Here is a 23212-nt window from a genome sequence, read left to right on the forward strand (position 1 = left end):
TTAAGCTGGAAAAGGAACAAACTCGAGATTCATGTTGGAAATCAACAAAGGCCTTGGCCTGTGATTGTATGGTTCCACGGATACTATACCCCAACCTTCCACCAATCTGTTTATATTTGAATAATAGAAAATTATAAGCATAGAAACACCAATTAGAACTAGTAAAGGATATAGTTCATAGAGAAAGAAGAAGCTTTACCTTCTCAGTGGCAGTAATGAATTCCTGAGTGATGTTATATATGTTTAGGAACTCCTGCAACCTCAACTTAGGGTGAATAGGAGCACGGACACCAAGTATCTTTGCCCATCTTCCATGAGCAGCATCACAAGCTGCAAATACAGCTTCTGTATTCTCTCTCAATATATCAGCTCTATCAAAGAAATAGATAGATGTATAAGTATCTAGCAAATCTATCTATGTAATTTAAGTAGTCTTCGAAAATAAGATGCCAATTTAAAGCACATAATAAAATAGTTAGCTCGTTTTAGTGTGACAAGCAGAAGTTGATAACAGAAAAACAAGCATTTTCTAAAGTCAAATAATTAGCAGGTTTATACTCAAGATGAACCAAGTTTAAGCAAACTATGTATTAGCCCAGCTCGTGAAATAATCAAACAACACTCTTATGGATGATTTTGACCTAGGTTGACACGGTCCACATAAGTGCAAGCAGAGAAACACCTCACATCCCGTATCGTTCTCCTCCTTCCTCTAGAAGTCCAGCTAAACAAGACTTCCTTGAGTATATTTCCCGACACAAACCAGAAGCTGTGCGGCAATGTAGAAGGAGATGATTCCTGTCTTCCCAAACTATTTATAGAATGTACAAAGGGTGGCTATTTATAGACCACCAAACTTAATCCCTAAGGTTGCAAAGTTTGACATTAAGTTGGCAAGTTGGCAATTTGGCCAACTATTTAGGTATTCAAATTCAAATGGAACAAGTAATTTTTGGTCTTCAAATCCATCTTGGCTACTAACTATTATCGCTAATAAATGACATTTCACACATAAACATGTCACATGACATCCATATTATATAACACTCCCCCTTGGATGTCCATTAATAGATAATGTGTCTCGTTAAAACCTTATTAGAAAAAACCAATGGAAAAAAGCTCAGTGAAGGAAAAAGAATACACATATCATGTAATACGCCTTTAGTGTTGCCTCATTAAAAACCTTATTAGGAAAACCCGATTGGGACAAAACCTTGGTTAAGAAAAAAAAAGTATAACGCGTATTTCACTCCCCCGATGGAAACTTCAATTTAATGACTTGAATCTCCGCATCCCAATCTTGTACACCATCTTCTTGAAAGTTGAAGTTGGTAGAGACTTGGTGAATAAATCAATACTATTGTCACTTGAATGAATCTGTTGCACGTTGCTATCACCATTTTTCTGGAGCTCATGTGTGTAGAAAAGTTTTGGCGAGATGTGCTTCGTTCTATCTCCTTTTATGAATCCTCCCTTTAGTTGTGCTATGTATGCTGCACTATCTTCATAAAAAATCTTAGGCACTTTATCACATTTCAGACCACATTTTTCTCGGATGAGATGCATCATGGATCTCAACCACACGCGTTCTCGGCTTGCTTCATGAATGGCAATTATCTCAACATGTTCATAGATGGACAAATATTACATTTGTCAAACACTCCGAGTACACATCCAGTAATATGTATTGTTATCTGCCTCCTTAATCTTGCCATAAAAACCTTGTGGGATAAAACCTCGGGTAAGGAAAAAGTACAACGCGTATTATACTCGCATCAATTGAAACATCACTTTACTCTTATAAATGATGATCCGCAATTCATAAGTGCACCAACTACGCTAAAATATGATACTTACTAATCATTTTCATGAGATCAAAATTGGTCTGTTTTCAAGTTAAGCGATCTTTATAATCATTGAGGTATTCAATGAAATCGCTTTATAACCTTTTAACCCTTCAAGGATTTTTATATAACCTTATGTCATCTAGCTAGTCATGACAATAATTCATTATACATATTCAAGCTTTTTAATACTGTCAAATTGAAATAAACCTCGTTTCACCACCACAGAACAATTCTCCTATAATAACGCAGAAACTTTGTGAAACCTTTATGCCCCAAGGCACAAGTCATATTTTATATCTTACAAATTTTACTTTTCGCATAGTACATCATTTGTATCTCACTGGCATTATACCTCTGATCTTTAGATTATGAGTCCAAATATTCACTTTTCAAGTGAAACAAACTACTTGAATTACATATTTTTATTCGGCCAATAATTTATCCATCCATATTTTTTCTGACAGATTTGCATTCAAGATCCTTGATACTATTTAAAACATTAAGCGCTATATTATATCAAAGATATCATCAATGATTGTTTGATATCGATTCCAATAAGACATAGCTTATGAAAATCTCTCCATATTCATTACTATTCAGGTACCTGAATCTTTGCCAAGGTTTTACGAAGTGTTATGTCAGTATGCTCTTTATGCACTTGCCTCATTATCATGACCATCTTGATCATTTGCCCCTTTCCTTCTTCAAGGAGTTCTATCTTTGGAATCAATTTATCTATCACGCTTCAGGCATGCCATAGAATTTTTCCTTTTACGGACGTTTCATTGGAGCATTTTACAGTTGAATTATCATATAGAGCCAGCAAACACATCCAACAATTAGTTTGTAACATTTGCAAATGAATTATCTCTTGAACTTCAAGTTTACATATATTTTTTACGAGGATATCTAGATAATTTATTTCATACATAAGTTTCAACTGTTAATCAACTCTCCCCCTAATGTTAGGAAATCTAACATTTACCCCCAACCTTATCTTGGGATTAATATTTGTGCATTTCAATGAAGCAATTGCATCATATGCCGCACATTTAAATCTTTAGATGGAAATTATTTGTTGTTGACCTTGAACCAATAGTGATAGGGGAGCCTTGTTGGCTTGATGCATATGAATGAGCTATATTTTAAATGACACATCTCATACCAAATTTCTTTTGAGAGATTTGTTCTCATCAATGATTTAGCTAGAAATTGAGGCATACAATTTCTACTAAACCAACCAGCATTATCAACATAATTTATAGTTCGGAACTGGGCTCTTAATTTAATAATTCGAGCAAACAACTTTGCCAAAATCAAATTTTAAGTTAATAGAAAAGCAAATGTGACCATATCATAGATGCATCTATTAAACTATATAATAGTAATCGGTCCACATGACAGGTGAACGGACTCATATTCACCTTTTTATATGTTCCAAAAACTGAAGGTGGCGGAAATGCAGATGTTGCGCTGGATGTGTGGGCTTACTAGGGAGATAGGATTCGGAATGAGACTATTCGGGATAAGGTTAGTGTGGCTTCGGTGGAGGACAAGATGTGTTTGAGATGGTTCGGACATGTGATGAGGAGAAGCACAGATGCTCCGGTTCGTAGGTGCGAGAGGCTTGCTTTGGTTGGTTTCAGACGGGGCAGGGGTAGGCCGAAGAAATACTGGAGAGAGGTGATTAGGCGGGACATGGAACAGTTACAGCTTACTGAGGACATGACCCTAGATAGGAAGATCTGGAGGACGCGTATTAGGATAGAAGGCTAGTGACTTTTTCGGTAGGTAGGATAGGGCTTTACTTGGTCGGTGCAGTATTCTTGTTATGCTGCATTACGATTGCTTACTATTCTTTGTTTACTACTCCTTATAAGTGGCGTATTCATGTCATGCCATATTGTTCCATGCTTTGTGTACGTTTTTTATGACTTATCTTATCTTGAGTCGGGAGTCTATCAGAAACAGCCTTGCTACTTCTCAGGAGGTAGTGGTATGGACTGCGTACATCTTACCCTCCCCAGACCTCACTATGTGAGAATACACTGGGTTTGTTGTTGTTGTATATGTTCCAAAAATTTAGGAAATATAATTCCAATCGTAGCTGGTACAATGATCAAATCATTGTGAGCACAAGCAGCACAAAAGAATTCATGAAGAACCTTTTATTTCTTCAATATATAACCACATGAATTCTCAATTATTTTTGCATCACATTTGAACCGGGATGGTCAACCGTCATGCCAACTAATATTTATTTCAATAAATTTTCAATTTAATATTGCATGTGTTCTGTCATCATGCTCATATTTGTGTGTTACAAATAAGAGGAAAAACACAGATAACCTTTTACGTAAATATTTATAACCGACGTCGATTGTAGTAATATGAAGATATAACATCTTTCCATTATTTATAGTCCCAATATAATTTATTTTTGGCAATGTCTTTGAAACTTAATAAGTTTCTTTTGAGACTTACTATAATCCCAATATTGTGAAAAATTTCATTCCTTCTAGTAGTAACACTTAAGCTCTTTTGGAGCTCTCAATTAATTTATGTACTACACATAATTTCTGTACTACACATATTTCACACACTATTCATATGATGAACATCTCCTTTAAGTGGAAAATCATATAAGTACTGTCGTAATCTTAAAACATTATATAGACAGGACTTGTTTCTTGCTTTTACCCTTTGGTAATCCATGATAAATATATCAAAATATTTATGGCATACTACAAGTACGCGATCAATGATCGTTTATGTCAAAATAAATTTTCTTTATTTTTCTCAAACCTTCCATAGAGGTGAGATTTGACATTTATCCAACCATGCATGAACATGTCCTTATTCATAATTTTTATCTCATCTTGACACATTCACTTCAAGAATGGTCGAGCATCAACGATGCTTATCACAAATCTCATTCTCGAATGAATTATAATCATATGCACATGCTTCAAAAAATTTTATTAGAAGTTCATTCTCACGCCATGAAATTTATTATATTTACATGACAGACCTCAACATCACTTTGAAAGGTCAAGTGCACCATCATTTTATATTCATTTATTTCGATGGAGGATTTATAAAACTTATACCAAATTAGATCGCACGACAATCATGTGCCCAATGACCTTTCATACCATGCCCATTAGTGGAAAAAATTATCTTCACCTTTAGAAAGATCATTTGAGAACTCATAGGGTGTGTTTGGTATAATGAAAAACATTTTCCATGGAAAATGTTTTCTTGAAAAATGTTTTCATGAAAAATAAGTTGGTTTTCTACTTATTTTCTCATGTTTGGTTGGTGAGTGGAAAATATTTTTCGAAAAATATTTTATGGTGTTTAGTTGGTGAGTAGAGACTATTTTTTAGAAAAATATTTTTTAGTGTTTGATTGGTGAGTGAAAAAATATTTTTTTAGAAAATACTACTAACTATTAACTAGTATATCAATGCCTCTAGCAACTCAACAATTTGTAAGAACTAATTTAAGCATAACAAATAATATCCATATCGAATACTAAAATATTACAATCACTAAATTTAAGCAACTATTAATTAGCAAATATAGGACACTTTTCAATATTTTGTCAGGACAATCTCAAGATACTACAATCAATAGAAATATAACGGGTTCGTGAAACAAGTTACATTGATGACAAAATGAAATACGCAATTAGCAAAAATAACATAGGTAAGTCTTCTTCTATGCATATGAAAATAACAATACATTCAACGAACATTGGAAATGAAAAAAATTCGAGCTTCACTATTTTTTATTTCAAGCAGTAAAAAATTGAAGAGTGAAAAATATTTTCGAGTAATGTAAATTTTTGAGAAATGTAAATTTTTTGAGTCATGTGAATATGAGTGATGTTGGGGTGGGGAAGAGGGGTGGTGGTGGGGTCATAAGTCACATTTGTCATTTTCTGAAAAATGACTTCCCTTGACCCATAAGGGAAGTCATTTTCCCTCGAATTGAGGAAAATGAATTGTTGTGGAAAATGCTTTCCAAGCATTTTATTGCAACCAAACAAGGGAAAATAGGAAAACACTTTCCAACATACCAAACACACCCATAATGTTGTTCGAAGATTCTTCTAGTTCATTAATATATGTTGTATAATACTCAATGTGCACATCTTTAGGATGGCAAAATCTTTCATGTCAACTTATGAACTTATTTGTACTGGTAAACTCCAAGTTCACCATGACATATGAGTTTTACTTGGTAAATTTTAGATTTACTAGAACATGAATAATTTTTCAAGTTTATATTATATTGAAGTATATTTCATAATATTTCTTCTCAATTATTCTACCTCTTATGGAGGTGTTACTCCTATCACATCCACCCCAGGGAATGGATCCGTAGTTTTAACAATCAAAATTCTCATTCCCCAGGAATGAAATATAATCGTGCCTTAAGCCTATAAAATTACGATAACCTAAAATTTCTTTCAAGATATTGCTCATTCATGAGCAAATCGAGGCATACATATAATGTAATGAAAGGGAGCATATTCAAAGAGAAATATTTCATAACTTTCACCAAAATTTTGGCTCAGTCATCATTGTATCATCAATATGATGCATTGAGATTCAACTCAACGTCTTATCCATATAAAGGCGTCTTAGGCCAAAAATCAATGGGACTTAAACCCAACATATTATCATCATGGCACATCGGGACTCTTAACTCGATGTCTTACCCTCTTAATGGCATGATATCTAAATTCATCATCACACCCTCGGCCATTAACATATTAGGCCAAAGTATAATAAACTAACTTGAGCCTATAACAATATCACCTTTTTGTGATTATCAATATTCTTTTCAACTTAATTAAAGAACATGAGTTAATAATATACTTATCATAAATAGTAGAAAGGTAAAATCCAAATCATGATGATCGCATAGATCTCACGGTCTTGCCTTCTCCACTTTCTGATCCAATTCTCTTTTCTTAGCCTTCAAATTTTGAGACGATAGAGTCTAACGTGTTATGAAATAAAGATAAAATATCAATATCAAACTTAAAGAAATGAGAGAATTTTAGTAGTACTTCTGTTACTACTTTGATGCATCAATAAAAATGTACAAATGGTGGCTATTTATAGACCACCAAACTTAGTCCCTAAGGTTGCCAAGTTTGACATCAAGTTGGCAAGTTGACAATTTGGCCAACCATTTAGGTATTCAAATTCAAATTGAACAAGTAATTTTTGGTCTTCAAATCCAACTTGACTACTAACTATTATCTCTAATAAATGACATTTCACACATATACATGTCACATGACATCCATATTATATAACAAGTAAATGGTATTTCCTTGTTGATAATTTGTGGCAGCAGTTTACCTGTGTACAAGGGAGTGCCTTTAATGAACCTCTCTATTTTAAATGTTATGTCTGTCCAACCTGCATTTATGGCTAGTTCAGGTACTATAAGGACATCTCTAGCTTCCCCTTTCTATGATAGAATGCTCATGTATCTGCCATGTTCGTTGTACTTCCTAGTGCCATAAAAGTCTTCAACTTTATCCTCGGTCTCCACTTTCAGACCGAGTTTTTTTGATCGCTTGATGCCTCCTTGAGAATATAGCATAACCATTCCATGGCTTTCTTTCTCAAAGTTATCCTCCTCATTCTACTTCTGCTCCTTCTACCCAATTATATCAGTGGTTACTACGCGAACTCCATCTGATAATGTTGAAATATTTGAACCCAGCATTAAAGGAAATTCTGTTTTCTGCCATGGTGCTGCTGTGAATGGATTCCAAGGGTTAAAGCAATAATCACAGAGGGTGATTATTGATTGCCTAAGAGAAAAGGTCAGAAAGGATGTCTCCGATGGTGTAAGACCACCGGAAAAAGGGGCTGGAAGCCCAGATGGGGCTCTCCAAAAGTTGCCTCGGAAGATGTGCCTGAGAGCTTTTTAGAAGAGAGAGAAAATCCAACTTTTGGCATTGCTTATAAGTTTTCTGATAATTCAACACACATTGTGGCCTTGGAAGTTGATTTGGAAAGTGAAGATTCCTCATAAGGTGGCCCGCTTTGCATTGACACAGTGGTTGATTATTGTTCCATATGTTTTTTTTTTTTGTGAAACTGAGACAGCGACAATAAACCATCTCTTCTTACATAGCAAAGTAGCTGAAAAGATTTGGCAGACCTTCATTAATCAGAGGGGTATCAAATGGTCCATGCCAAGGAACAGTGCAGAAGTTTTAGCTGGAACATGGATGGAAATCAATCAGGGCACAAGGAGAGATGGAAGATTGTCCCGCCGGCCTGCATTTGGTGGACTACATGGAAGGAGAGAAACCAGAGGTGTTTTGAGAACAAGAGCATTCCCTTCCAGAGCCTAAAGATGAACTGCCTAGTGACATTTTATTTTTGGTGTACTCATACTTTGCCTAAGGAACAGGAGGATATCACCCTAATTTTAGATAGCTTATGAAGAAATAGATGACATATAGATGGTAGATCTCTTTTTGCTTTCCCCTCTATGCAGCAAATGTAATTACTGATGACATACCTGTTCGTGTATTTCTTGTTTACAATACCAGTTAACTTTCTCAAAAAAAAAAAAAAAAAACATCTAAGAATAACAGCAAATGAATGTACATAAACCTGAAGTTTCTGGATAAATTTGACATGGTGGTTGCATCATTTCCCTTCTCCTGAATTGTAAAGGCCCTGGAAAAGTTGCTTGAGGGAGAAAATTGTGAAAAGGTGGTGCTCTGACAGTCACTTTCACTAACAGTTTCTGCAGCTGCTGCCCCAAGTGCAATTGCAGCAGCAACTGAGTCAGCAGCATAATGATCATCAAGATGGCAGATAATCCATTCAATTGTTTTTTTAACTTCAGAGGCCTGGACTAAGTGAGCCTGCATTCACTAAAAGAAAAATATCAAGTTACTTCATACCAAAATAAATTAAACAAAGAAAGAAAAAAGGGCAAAAACTCCTACACAAAGCAATTACCAGGGTAAAACTACCCCATTCTCAAACACCAACCAAAGAATCCCCTGCGAAGTTAAGGTCCTTAGGTAGGGTGTACAACAGTTTTAAGAGAAAATATCTCTGAAATGAAATGTTTTACAGGAAATATCTTAATCATTTAGGGTTTTAGTTCAAATTCAAGCTATAGTAATTTTGGCAGCTATGATGGTATTGGTAGTGAAGAGGTAGTGAAGGGTGAGGAGTGAGGAGTGAGGAGATAGTGTCAGATGACAAAAATGAATACTGAATAGTTAGTTGGACTACGATGAAGTGACTCATAGTCAAAATGACTTCTACTTATAAATGACATTAGTTGTTTCGCCTAAGATATTTTCAAGACAATATAGCTACACACCTTAAATGGGATCATATTATGCCCCAAGAAATGAAGCTTTAAGAAGAAAACTTGTAAAAAGATTAAATTGTAACAACTTTAAAACATCATAATCAAGACTCGATGCAATAAGAGATGCAGTTTGGCCTATGAAGCAGAGAGCTGATTTTTTTTTAAATCAAGTAAAAGTATTTTCATTCATAAACGGCCATATACACAAGTTATACCAAAAGAGCAAGACTACAAGATATGATTCTCTACAAACTCCATCCAATCCTCTAAACAACAAGAAACTTTTTATTTACACCAAAAGAAAATAAGTGAGTGGAGGCTACTCCTCAACTGCAAGAAACTCGACTCTACACCTTCAAAAGCTCTCTTATTTCTCTCTATCCAAATGGCCAACATTAATGCAATTGGACCCATGTTCCAGGCCCTTCGTCTTCTCCTTCCTCTCTACATTTCCGAATAAGCATTAGATCTTTCACAGTTCTTGGCATTACGAAAGCAGTGTGAAACCATCTAAACATATCCCACCATAATCTCATGGTAAACCCGCAATGTAGAAGAATGTGATTCACGTCCTCACCCGTCTCCTTGCACATGAAGCACCAACTAACGCAGACAACCTTCTGCTTTTTAAGATTTTCCATTGTCAAAATCACCCCTCTAGTGGCTAGCCAAGTAAAAAAGCATACCTTCCTCGGGACACTTGGAGTCCATATAGTGTTATGATCTTTTGATGAAGGATCGATTCACAGGGCGATACATAAATTCATCTCGTTAAAAGGAGGTTAAAACCTTAGACTTCAATGGAAGAGAGAACTCCAATCTCTTGCTTTTTGCTGAAATTTGACTTATTGATTTATTCTTCAAAAGCCTCTTTAAATAAGAGTCGTGTTACATCAATAGTCTAATCCCTACGAAAGTAGGAAACATAAAACTCTATTCTAGAAAGTCTAATCCTTATGAAAGTAGAAAACATAAAACCTTAGCCCTAATCCTTATGAAACTACGACACTTAAATCCTATTCTAGAATAATAAAGAAAGCAACTTAAAATATAATTTAATACTTAATTAATTGAGTTCCACACATCCACAACATATAGCATTACATGGGAACTCAACCTCCTCTCTAACCAGAATTTTCTCGTAGAAAGACTTCACAGAGAACACTCCATGACTTCCAAGGTGCCGCCACCACCACCACCACACTGCCACCATCATACAGTTCAACTTAACTAGAGAAATCAATATAGGCATCCATCAGACACCAAATCAATTAATGGTTAAGAGTTCATCTGAACCAGATGAAGGATCTCAGGTACTTATCATCGGTTAGAAGTAAGTTAACAACACAAACATTGTACCAAAAGATCTTGGGATCTCATTGACATTGCAATAGAATCCATTTAGGAATATATATTGCCTGAAAATGACTTTATACTGGAAAAAATAATGAACTTTATATGTTTGATTGCTGGGTTTGTTCCACAGTAACTTAAGGAATACCTATATATAACAAAAAGTGTAAAAAGAAAAGCAACATCATCTACTTCTAGCACAAACCAAACTAAACAGAGAAGGGTATGGCAAGTACACATTACCTGCACTATCATGAAAATAGCCTTCAAAAGTTGAACAAAATTTTCTGGTGGCAGGCTTCTCAATCTACTGGCAAGAGATGAGCTCCCACCTAAGTTAGAAGATACATGAAATCAGAAACCAAGGCATCAATCCTCCCTTCCCCCTCCCTGTGCAGACCAAAATGAATCAGCCTTTACAACTTCCGGGAGCACATTTTGGTTTCTAATTAAAAGAAAATGGAAATAAACCCTTTTGCCTATTAAATCTATGTTGCTCACATTCTCCAAATCGCCACCACACTGTGTCTGATCCATCCCAAAAAGTGCATTTCTGGAGGATCTTACACAGATTGGGCTGCATCTTTGGGGATCCACGTAAACATAGTTGAAAATTTACTTTTCTATCAAAGCTCTTCTAGGCAAAGTCAAGTAGCTGTGATATATTAAATTGTTAACCCACCATCTGTATCAACTACTCGCTCTCCTGCAACAAAATCTGAATCCAAAGGTTGGGCAACCAGAACACGAAGCAGTTCTTCAACTGCTGTTTTAATGGCAGTTTTCATGTCAGCTGTAAGAGTGTCACGATATATTCTCAACAAAGTAGGGAGTTTTGCCTGGAATTATAAAAGTCAAACATGAAAAATGCTTTAATAAATAAACCTCCAAATGCTCAAAAAACATTCATGAAAATAGATCCATAATTTATTTATTTATTGACAAATTGGGAGTGACTTCAGTAGAAGATAAGATACGTGAAGCAAGGTTAAGATGGTTCGGACATGTGATGAGGAGGGGCATGGATGCCCCAGTGCAGAGGTGCGAACGGTTGGCTATGAATGGATTCCGACGAGCTAGAGGTAGACCGAAGAAATATTGGAGGGAAATGCTTAGACATGACATGGAGCAGTTATAGCTTACCGAGGACATGACTCAAGATAGGAAGGTGTGGAGGACGCATATTAGGTAGAAGGTTAGTAAGATGGGGCTAGTAGTTGTAGTGTTTCACGGGTAGTGTCTTGTTCTTGGAGCTTCTGGTTGTTGTTTGTGGTTTCGGGTAGATTGTTGGTGGTATTAAATGGTGTCTGTTGTTTTGTTACTTTGTTATTGTTTATTGTTTTGTTACTACCTTTTGTTTCTTGTATGTCTTTTCCTACGTTGTTTGGTTTCGAGCCGGGGGTCTTTCGGCGACAGCCTCACCTCTGAGGTAGTGGTATGAACTGCGTACATTCTACCCTCCCAAACCCCACTATGTGGGAATATACTGGGTATGCTATTGTTGTTGTATTTACTTGTGCATCGGGCTGCCATTTTTTATTGATGAAGTAAGAAACTTCATTGATGGCATCAAGAGGATGCAGAATTATAAAAGATATAAGTTAGCTCCAAAACATACTAGCTAATAGTTCCAGTGAGCAAATAAATAAAAAAACACTTGAGTACTCAATTATTTTTTTGAAACTGGTAACATTGTATTCCTCAGCATTAAGGGATATGCTGGCCACCACCAAAAGTATTACAAAGAAAATAAGAATAGAAATATTTACAGAGCTCCTATAAAGTCCACTAATTGGATCCCATCATCTATATCTTGTTCTTTACACCAAAAACCTAAGGAAGTGATAACTTTCCATTTAATTTTTTCTATAGTACATTCTTTCCCTTCAAAGATTCTCTGATTTCTTTATTTCCAAATGGTCCACCAAATGCAAGCTGGGACTGATCTCCACCATTTCTTCTGACTCTTACTGCCTCCCCTCCTAATCCAGCAGCTTCGCAGATCTGCTGTGTGTTCTGGCATGATCCAATTAATGTTGGCAATGCTAGTAAAAAGGGACCAGACCTGGGCAGTCACTTTTCAATGAAGGAAAAGGTGTTTGTTGGTCTCTAGGGCCTCTCTGCACGAAAAACATCTTGAGGCTATGTAAATGCCCCTTTGCTGCATTGCTTCATGTGTCAAACAAGCTCTTCTGGCAACCAAGCAAGTGAAGCATTTTCACTTTGGTTGGAGCCACACTCTTCCAAATTGCCTTCCACATTTGTAATACTATTTACAGAGAAACTTCCATCTTCATGATGCCCCCATTTCAGTCTGTCTGATTCCAGATTTGCACCAGGCCCTCCACCTATCACCTTTAAAAGTTCCACCACATCTACAATTTCCCAATCATTGAGGTGTCTTCTAAAAACTAGGTTCCACCCTTGAGAAAACCACATCTCCTCTACTCTGAAATTTGGATTTGAACTTATAGAATAAAGTCTAGGGGACAGGTTCTTTAAAGTTCCTTCATTACACCACTTATCCGTCCAAAGCTTTGCCTTATCCCCCCCTTCCCACAAAGATCTTAGTGTTGTCTTTTAGGTCTGTCCAGAGATTTCTAATGGTCTTCCATACTCCTACTCCGCAAGTGGTTGTCAATTTTGAAGTTGATAAACCATTAAAATATCTAATGCTCCTTTCTTTGCGTACGACCCAGAAAATGGATGCTGAGATTGTATTCCAGATTTTCTTGATGGGTTTACCAACTGTCCTTGAGAACCAGAGATCCACTGTTTCTTTAGGAAATAGATCCACAAATTATACCAATTAAAGGAGACCAGAGTATAATATCTTCTAGTTTGTGTAGAATGAAACCTGATGGCTCTCATGATAATGAGCCGAGTTGACAATAAGTAATCACACACACAGAGAGAGACAGGAAGAAAACTCTGGAACGAATGGGGACGAAATGGATACATGACCTCTATTCACTATATCATCCTAGGTATCAGTCTTCAGCCCTTCCCCTCTTACACCAACCTACTTTTAATTTGGTAACTAAACAAAATTACTCTCCACTTACACTCGTCGAACTGATACCCCATCTTTTAGTCTAGCAGTTGTATCATTGTCGTATGTTCCCTTCAAAACAGTTTTGTCTTAACAAAAAGATGAATAGTTTGGCAGATTCCAACTTTATCTCCATTTATCAAGAAGCTTGTCCCATTCCTGACATTCTCTATGTTCAGAGCTCCTTCACATCCAATTCCTACGTTTTACCTTATGACCTACATACCCCAACATTTCACCTAACATCAGTGACAGTTTAACAGTTCTCAATATGATCTGATCCAGATCTATACATATTTTTTCTTCATCAAATTACCCCAGATTCTGAGAGAGAGTATAAGTGAAGTGGCGTGTGTGAGTCGTCGGAAGAGTATGAGCTATGACCTAGTCACCTAGATGATGGTATGATACTGAATAGTCAACAGTCAACACCTCACGGCAATTGTGAATCCACCCAAAACTTCAACAAATCATATAAGCAATGATGCCACAAATTAACCAATAGAGAAAACTCACAGTTCTTAGCAATCCAATAACAAATGGAAGAAGCCTGTCTCGGAAATTTGAGGTTTCTTCATCCAATTTAACCTGCAATATTTCAACATCAATTTAGTATGACCTGTTGCAAGTTGCCTTAGGCACAGCCATAGATTGCATTGCTACAGTACGCATTAATATCAGAACTCTCTCACTGATCGATATATTGAAATTCTGGATGCTATAAAGAGGACACATGTAAACCCGCCGCCCCCCTCCACCTTCACTTATTTGGATTATTGAGAAGTAGAAGGTATATAAAATACATATAGAATCAAGCATGGAGCAAGTTTTGAATAGTCATTGACACTGTAGGATTCCTTCATCTTCTGGCTAGAGTTTCATAAAGAATCAATACCTGCTCTTTATGCAAACTACTGGGTACTGTATCTTTAACAAAAGTGTGACAAGTTTTCCAGTCTAACAAACAGAATGAAAATATCGGCAGCAATAACATCAAAATACAAAATACACAAGCTAACGCTTACTTCATGGCTTTCTCCATTAATTGCAATGGTTGCCCGTGCTTTAAACTTTGATGTAATTGTTGCGTCCATGTTGCCAGTTTCTTGTATGGTTATATGCATAAATTCTGCTGAAAGAATGCTACAAGATTGAATCTGGTAAGTAACAATACTAAAGTATGCTAAATTGTACCTTTTTTATCACGGAAAAGTATGCCAAAAGGAGCTTCAAGGGAATACTAGCATATGCTTTGGCCAAAAGAAATGCTCGGGGAAACAAGAAATAAAGAACCAGTAGGTACAACTTGCAATTATGAGAGAAATAGTTGCGCAAATTGATTAAGCAATAGATGGCTGTGTCCTGAACTTAGTTTATTTGTTGGATAAACTATCGAGTCCTATTTTGGAAGCACAAGCACCACGATAAGAACTTATGCAGAGACAAATGCACCAAATTTTACAACGGCAGATGCAGACTTTGCACATAAAATGGCAAAACCAAAATAAAATGAAGTCCGCAAGTCCAAGAAAATGATTAAAAATCTAACTCGAAAAGACTAACCTGTTGATAGAATCGATTGAAGTGGCTAATTCATCACGAAGGTGTCGAAAGCAATGAAGACCAGCCAGTTCATCTCCATCCTATCAAGCAGTAAATCATTTGACAGTAGGAACATCTTCCATCATAAGCATTTGCAATGTTCAATATCCATAGACAAATATTAGGGATAGTTACCAATATATACCATTCATCCATCTAGTTTACCAAACATAGCCAAACTATACACCAGATATGCACTCGGTTGTATATGGTGTGTATACGTATGTATATTATATGTATATGGGTGTCTACATATGTATATTATATGTATAGGTATGTATATCATATATATATATTAGTATAAAGTTTACACTACCTATACACTTATTACATATTTTGTAAACTAGATGGAGCCTAAAGATATTGGGCTGTAATTTTGTAATTTAGCATTTTAAGCCAAGAACAAAATTCGAAGCATCATATAACCAAATGTAATTTTGAAGTTTAATGTATAGCTTGCTTCGAAAGGATAGAAAGAGATTGTGAGAGAGAAAAGGTGCAACCTCAACGATATTCAAGAAGAATCCAGTGTGAGATGGTAAAAATATAGAAAAGGCTAAGAATGGAATTGAACACGAAATTTGATGAGCTTTAACATACCAATAAATGTTGCAAGTCATCTGTAACATCTAAAGCTCCAGCACAATCTGCAGATGCAACTAGCTGCATAAAATAGTGGTTAGACAAAAACCATGCAGTTTAAAATATCATTTTTCAATAGCTCAAGGATAAGTCTGAAGACAGATGAATAACTAACTCAGCTTAATATTGAGAAAAGTAACAGTGTATTCATCAGCACAAAGGTTGTGCTGAAAGCCGTAACTATAAATCCAAAAGTACGTCGTGCTCTTGTTCTTCTTACAAGGACTCTAAAAACTGTAATAAAAAGGATAATTACACACCAAAACATGAAAAACAAGATAGAAGAATACTTGGTAGTAATCACTCCTCTGTTATGATGTCAATAGACAAAAGAAGTAGCATCCCAAATTTCACATGCCAAAAAGCATTAGAATTACTTACACCAAAATTCAAATGGCTGTCACACGCAATCATGAAAAAAATATCTCAGGAAGTCAAAAGAGGGAACGTGGCTGTCATACGCAAGCATGAAAAAATATCTCAGGAAGGGAAAAGAAGGAACAACACCTATTTGCAGCTAACTATCTCAGTCAGTACAATACTATTCATGTTTAATACACAATACATCAGCTCTTTTCTACAAAGGTGCCAGAATACACAGCTGACCTATTCAGCTGCTGGATCAGAAGAGGGGGAAGCAAGACTCAGACGAGGTGGTGGAAGTTGATCCCATCATGTATATGGTGGTCTGTGTGGAGAGAGACATGGAAGATGTTTTGAAGATAGATCCAATTCCATTCACAAAGTTAAAGGGAATTGTTTAGTATCTTTACTTTTTTGGTGTAAACAACTTTGTAGTGGATGTAGATCAAATTGTATATTTAATAGGAAATCTATAATTGTGGCTAAGCTGCTGAATTTTGAAGGTGCCCTGCATATCCTAACGCTAAAGAATACAAATTTAACCTGGTGTTCACTCGCATTGCTTGTTACACACAATATTTGGTCCCAAATGAATTGATAGATTCACTTAGGAATATGATCTATAGTATTCTTCAGTATTAGGATTTATCTACTTGACCCCAAATCCCATTTCTTTCAACAAATTTATTAGTACTCCAAGTTCACATGATCAAGGCTTTTTCAATATCCAATTTACACATTACTCCCACTTCTCCTTGCCTTCTTCCGCTATCGAGGCACTCATTTGCAATAAGCAATGCCTCTGTGATTTGTTTTCCTTTTATAAAAGTCACACGTGAATCAGCAACTAGGACATTTACCACTTTCTTTAGGTTTTGTACAAACATTTTTTGGGTAAGGAATAGAAACAGTCTTTGCACCAACATCTTTTATAAGGAAAAGAAACAGTCTTTGTGCTGATATTTTCGATACAATTTAGTAGAAACTTCAACTACACTATCCTTCATGGTGCTGCACCAGCCATTTAGGGAATAAAAGCAGTGAAAGAAGCATTCAAAATTCCTTGTGCTATAAGAAAATGTACAGCTGTCCTGATGTCCTCCTTTACACTGCTACTAGTACTTATAGAAGGTCATGTTAAATCCATCAAAACCCAGAGTCTCTTCTCCTTCACAAAGTCTAATGATTTTCTCAACCTCTTCCACAAAGGTCTTTGTAGCACTCCATGTCCTCTTCCGCTATGCTGGAACAATCTGAGTAGTAGGTTCGCTCCCACTTCTCGTTTTCCATGTACAAATTGTTGTAAAGTGATGATTTCCCTTTCATCCCCTCCTGATCTTCCACCAGTTCCCCAAATTTTTAGGTTCTCAATTTCATTGTACCTTTTATAAGCATTTGCAACAACAAAAACTACTTACCCCGTGTATTCCCACAAAGTGGGGTCTGGGAGGGTAAAGTGTACGCAGTCCATACCACCATCTCAAATGAAGTAGAGAAATTGTTTCCGATAGACTCCCAGCTCAGGACAGATAACAGATAACAGTATAACAAACAAAAAACATAAAAATAAACAACAAAATGCAATAACACGCTGCTAGATAATAAAAGAAACAAGACACTGACATAATAATACTATAAACTATCTATTCAAGATCACAAACACCATAAGAACACTACGAACAAGAAACTACCGGCACAGATACAAACAAAGCACTCCTCCCTACTATTACGGACGCACTCCTACCCACTAACCCTCTACCCTAATTCGCATCCTCCGTACCTTCCTATCAAGGGTCATGTCCTCAATAAGTTGTAACCGTTCCATGTCATGCCTAATCAACTCCCTCCAACATTTCTTCGACCTACCTCTACCTCGCCTAAAACCATCCATAGTCAACCTCTCACACCTCCGTACTAGAGCGTCCTTCTTCCTCCTCATCACATGCCCGAACCATTGAAACCTCACTTCTCACATGTTGTCTTCCACCGAAGTCACTCCCACCTTCTTTCAAATACCCTCATTTCTAACTCTATCTCTCCTGATAAGTCCACACATCCATCTCAACATCCTCATCTCCACCGCCTTCAACTTTTGAATGTGGAGTTTTAAACTGGCAAACACTCTGCTTCACACAACATAGTCAGTCGGACTGTCTAGGGTCTGTCGCCAAACTTCCAACTTATCATTAACTCCTCACCGGGTCCCGTCAATTAGTACAACATGGTTAGCAAATAACATACACCAAGGCATCTCCCCTTGAATATGCCGCGTCAAAACATCCGTCACCAAGCCAAATAAAATTGGGCCAAGAGACGATCCCTAGAGCAACCCTGTTAAAACGGGAAAGTGCTCTGAAAATCTCCCCTTATAGTCCTCACGAGTTTTCGCACTGTCGTACATGTCTTGAATCGACCTAGCGTATGCCACATGCACACCTCTAGCCTTCACGCACCTCCACAGAATCTCCCTAGGGAATTTATCGAACGCCTTCTCAAGATCGATGAATACCATGTGCAAGTCCTTTCTCCTTTCCCTTAATCCACTAACCTCCTCACAAGGTGAATGGTCTCAATAGTCGAGCGACTTGGCATAAAACCAAACTGATTCGCGAAACAAGTCACAATCCTCCTCAACCTCAACTCTACCATCCTTTTCCAAACTTTCATCGTATAACTCAACAACCTGATACCCCTATAGTTGTTGCAACGCTAAATATCCCCCTTGTTCTTATATAATGGAATCATCGTACTCCATCTCCAAGCTTCGGGCATCTTTGCCGCCTTAAAAATGATGTTAAACAACCTTGTCAGCCACTCCATACCTGCCTCGCCAGTGCTCTTTAAAAAATCCACCGAAATCTTATTTGGCCCAGTCTCCCGACCCTTCCGCAGCCTATGAATAGCACCCTTGAACTCCTCAACCTTGATACACCTACAATAACTTTATAAGCATTTGCAATCTTGTGAAAGAACTTCGTGCTCTGATCACTAGCATTTATCCACAAGAATTTGGACCTTTGCCCCAACGAAATTTCTTCCAAGACTGGCAATTTTTGCAATGTTATCCAAATACAATCTTTGTCTCTTTCTAGTTTCTATTTCACTATCTTCTCCCAAAAACTTGTTGGGAGTAGTCTAAAACTTGACCTGATTTGAGTCTTCACTCCTCTCTCAATCATATTGGTATATACTTTGCTTCCTTACCCTCGTCCCTAACTATGGGCATAAGTCATGTAGGGATTAACCACGAGTTTCTCCTCCTTACTGCTCTACCGCGGAAGACCCACCCAAAAACAAGAAAGAAGTTACACTTTTTAATCCCCTATTATAATCCTTTGTCTCATATCCTGAGGCTGAGGTTTTGGTTTAGCAGTAAGAATACAACATGTGATATGTGGATTAGGGCGCATCATATGGCATGCTAGTTATTAAGTTGGGAGAAAGGTAGAGTAGCAAGGTCATACTCCTCGAAACTTCAAACCCTTGCGCCAACTAGAGTGGCAGAAATCAACATAGGATTTGTCCAATATCAAAACAATTATAATCTTATATGCATGTATGCTTGGCATCTCCACCAAAAGCTTTAATATTACTTGAGTTAATGTTGACAAGACACCAAGAAAGTTCCATGTATTCTTCCATTTGACCATCGCTTTGCTTAGTGCATCATAGAGTGAATTTCTAAGAGCAATATTGTATTATTATGAAGTTCCCTTTTAGCTCACATCTTTATTGTAACTAGTTTGTTCTTACATTTCTTCCATGGAAGAAGATCTCTTCTCACTCTTTTGTTTTTATCGTGGCCTCTACACACTCTTTCATATCTAACATTAATTTTAACTACCACAAACTGCCAAATAACCATTGAGATTCAAGTTGCCAAACAAAAAAAGAAGATTTTTGAAAGCTAAGAGCTCTATTGTCATAATCTTACAACCTATCATCAACCTACACCTAAGAAGAAATTGTGAATCCTAATGTTTTTATACTTTTATCGCAAATCTAATGTTTTGAAAACTATCAACTAGAGAGTACATTAACACTATTCTAACAATATCATAAAAGATTGTTTCCTCCAATACCTTCTGGCTTCTACGTACCGTGGCCCGTGTTATGCATGAGGACCGACATAAGCGCAACTTCTTTCCTTGATCAAAGAAGATCATAAAAACTGTTTTGACCACTATCATTTTCACGTAATTCCCATAATTTCCACGAAATATTTCCGACTTCATTTATTATCTAAATTAGAGCTAGTGTCATAGAGTACCAAAAGGTAAGGATAAGTGCATATTGTTCTCAGAATTAAGAAACAGATATAGAACTAAATATGTTCCCAAATCAAACATACCAAATTGAGAGTTGATAAAGCTTGATTAACGTATATAATAAGCTTCAGTTTGTTCTGAAGAGCAACCAAATCACTCCTCTTTACATTCAAGTCCTGCAACTCTCTTGCAGGCCCCACCAAATTAGTATCGAGTAGCCTTATTGTCTCTTTCAATTCCCTGATCCTCTTGCACCCTTCCACTATCTTTGAATTGAGATCCTCCAGTTGCCCTTGCGCCTCAAAAAAGGAACTTGAACGTAAAGAAATCTCCCTGACCAAGTGCAGTTCCACTACATCCAAATACTGCGACAACTTTTCTTGCATAACCAGATTCTCAGGCGTTGTCCTAAAGGGACAGGCAGCTTTAAACGTTGCACCATCCTCTAAATGAAAATCTTCTTTGAAGTACAAAGCGGGCACTTCACGAAGACATGCGACAAGCGCATTTTCACCATTTTGATCGTCCAGGAGGCTGGATTTACTGTGCTGTTGGATATCGTGAAAACGACAAAAAGGGTCGGAAAAGGATGTTATGTAAGGGAAAAAATCGGTTCTGGTTATATCAGATCCGGGTTTTGGAAGTGGGTTTAGTGGGGTGAATTCAGGAACGACAGGAAGGGATGAGAAATTTGATGGCCACCACCATCCATCTGACTTACCGGCATGTGGATTGTTAAGAATCGATGCTAAGCTTTGGCTATGGCTATTAGCATCCGATACTGATTTGGACAAATATGGTTTCTTGCTATTTTCGTACCTTCCCGATGATGGGGAAGGCTTTGAATCCATTCTCTTCTTTTTCTTTGTTAAGTTATTGTTGGATGTGATCTATCCGACAATGGGTGTGTATGTAGATCTGAAGACAGTAACTGTTGATTGTGATGAACTGCGTTACCGTTTTATGGACAGTGGACGGGTAAGGAGAGACTCGTAATTAGGAAAGAAGTACGGGTCGTTTAGTAGAATTTACAAAAATAATGCTAAATAGAGTGTATTAGTAATGCTCATATTAGTTATGTTTGCATTAATTATGTTAGTATTATTTTTAATACATTATTTGGTTTGATGTATTAAAAATAATATATCTCGTATAATTTTTATAAAAAAATATTTATTTACAAAAATACCTTTCACACTCTTTAATTTTGTATATATTTCTTTTATAAAATACCATCTTTCTTTCTATTTCGTTAAACTTAACTGGTTCATTTTCTCAGCTCAAACTGAACATAAGTAATCGTTAACATTGCTACGTAATATTCTTGAGGAAAAATTAGCAAAAGAGTTTCTTTTATCATACAAGATTAAAAAAAAAAAAATTAAACGAATAGTTTCATTTTAGTTGTAAAACGAAACGAAAGTAAAACCAAATTTTTCATTAATTAGTTTCAGCATAGAAATAAAAGTAAAATTATTTTCCATTTTCAGATTTATGGCTGATAGTTTTTTTAAAGCCTATAATTTTTTTTTTCATTTTTAATGCTAAAATGTTGTGTTCTTTTGTTTACGTAAATTATTTTTATTTTAAATTCTAAACCATCTTCTTCTTCTTCTCATTATTCCATTTTTAATAGATAAAAATCCAGAATTTGTTTTTAGTCCAATTATTTTGTATATTTATTTATTCTATTGGGAACCTACAATAATTTATTTATTGTGAATCTACATATTAATTTTTTTTGTCCAATTAATTTACTTTAGCTTACAGATGAAAAAGGCAAAGTAACTGAAAAAAGACTTCAAAAATGTTTGAGGAATTTGAAGGGTAAGTTTGTCATTAATCAAGTTAATGCATGTGTTGGCACCCTTTGTATTATTAATACATAGAAAATGAAATGTATTAATAATACATAAGTTAATGCACAATAGAGTGTATAACTAATGCAAACAATTGTTATACATAGGCTAAAAAATATACCAAACAAAGTATTAATAATATACATTAATTAATGCATGCATTATTTTTTTCAATACACTCTACCAAACGACCCCTAATAGGAGTAATTTGGGAAAGGAAATACATCAAAACCACCTAATTATATTCCAAAAGTTGAAAGTATAGTTACATCTAAATTATTTAATACATTTAATCTAATACACACCCAAATTATTTTTAAAAGTGAGTTTCTAGCTTCTAAATTTGACGTGAAAAAAATAACTATTTAAATAAAAAATATGGACATCTAAATCATAAACTAAAGAAAAAAAATCCCCCCACCATCACATCTTCTCCGCTCCCCACCCCCCAACCCATCTTCCTTTAGCACACCCATCCCCAACTAATGTATCTTCTTTAGCATCGTCACCCCAAACTCCACCCCCACCCCCATTAACGCATCTTCTTTAGCACTCACATCTCTAAACTTTAACCCCACTCCCAATTAATGTATTTTCTTCACACCCCCACCCCCTTTGAATTGACATCTCTTATTCATTATACTGTCATCACTTATCACCATCAGTTTCATCACAGTACCACTGATTTAATCATCTAACCCACCACCATTAATCTCCTAACTAATAATTTTTAAATTTTTAATATCTTTGCTAGATTATTGTCGGGCAAATTTCAGCCCTTAAGGTAATCTCTCTCCCTCTCTCTCATATCATTTAGATTAATTTCACATATTTCTTCCTTCATTATAAATG

The 23212-nt window shown here is 36.1% G+C and overlaps 1 protein-coding gene across 7 annotated transcripts in view; it reads right to left on the reverse strand.

The window, feature by feature from the left end:
* Positions 1–21476, reverse strand: part of LOC107858430 (vacuolar protein sorting-associated protein 54, chloroplastic) — a 49962-nt gene extending 28486 nt beyond the window's left edge. For 5 of the 7 annotated variants that reach the window (XM_016703078.2, XM_047405787.1, XM_016703077.2 and 2 more), the window contains exons 1-10: positions 20585–21475; positions 15829–15891; positions 15190–15269; positions 14652–14769; positions 14143–14214; positions 11257–11413; positions 10818–10906; positions 8504–8760; positions 200–371; positions 23–106 (exon numbers count right to left, since the gene is read on the reverse strand). In XM_016703078.2, coding sequence (XP_016558564.2) covers positions 23–106; positions 200–371; positions 8504–8760; positions 10818–10906; positions 11257–11413; positions 14143–14214; positions 14652–14769; positions 15190–15269; positions 15829–15891; positions 20585–21352 — 1860 coding nt within the window. In that variant the 5' untranslated portion in view covers positions 21353–21475. Of the gene's footprint in view, positions 1–22; positions 107–199; positions 372–8503; positions 8761–10817; positions 10907–11256; positions 11414–14142; positions 14215–14651; positions 14770–15189; positions 15270–15828; positions 15892–20584 lie in introns of all 7 variants that reach the window. The other 2 variants (XM_016703080.2, XM_047405792.1) reach the window with 2 other exon arrangements.
* Positions 21477–23212: the final 1736 nt, after the last annotated feature.

This window comes from Capsicum annuum, chromosome 2, assembly GCF_002878395.1.
Source record: "Capsicum annuum cultivar UCD-10X-F1 chromosome 2, UCD10Xv1.1, whole genome shotgun sequence".
In the NCBI taxonomy this organism is placed as follows: domain Eukaryota; kingdom Viridiplantae; phylum Streptophyta; class Magnoliopsida; order Solanales; family Solanaceae; genus Capsicum; species Capsicum annuum.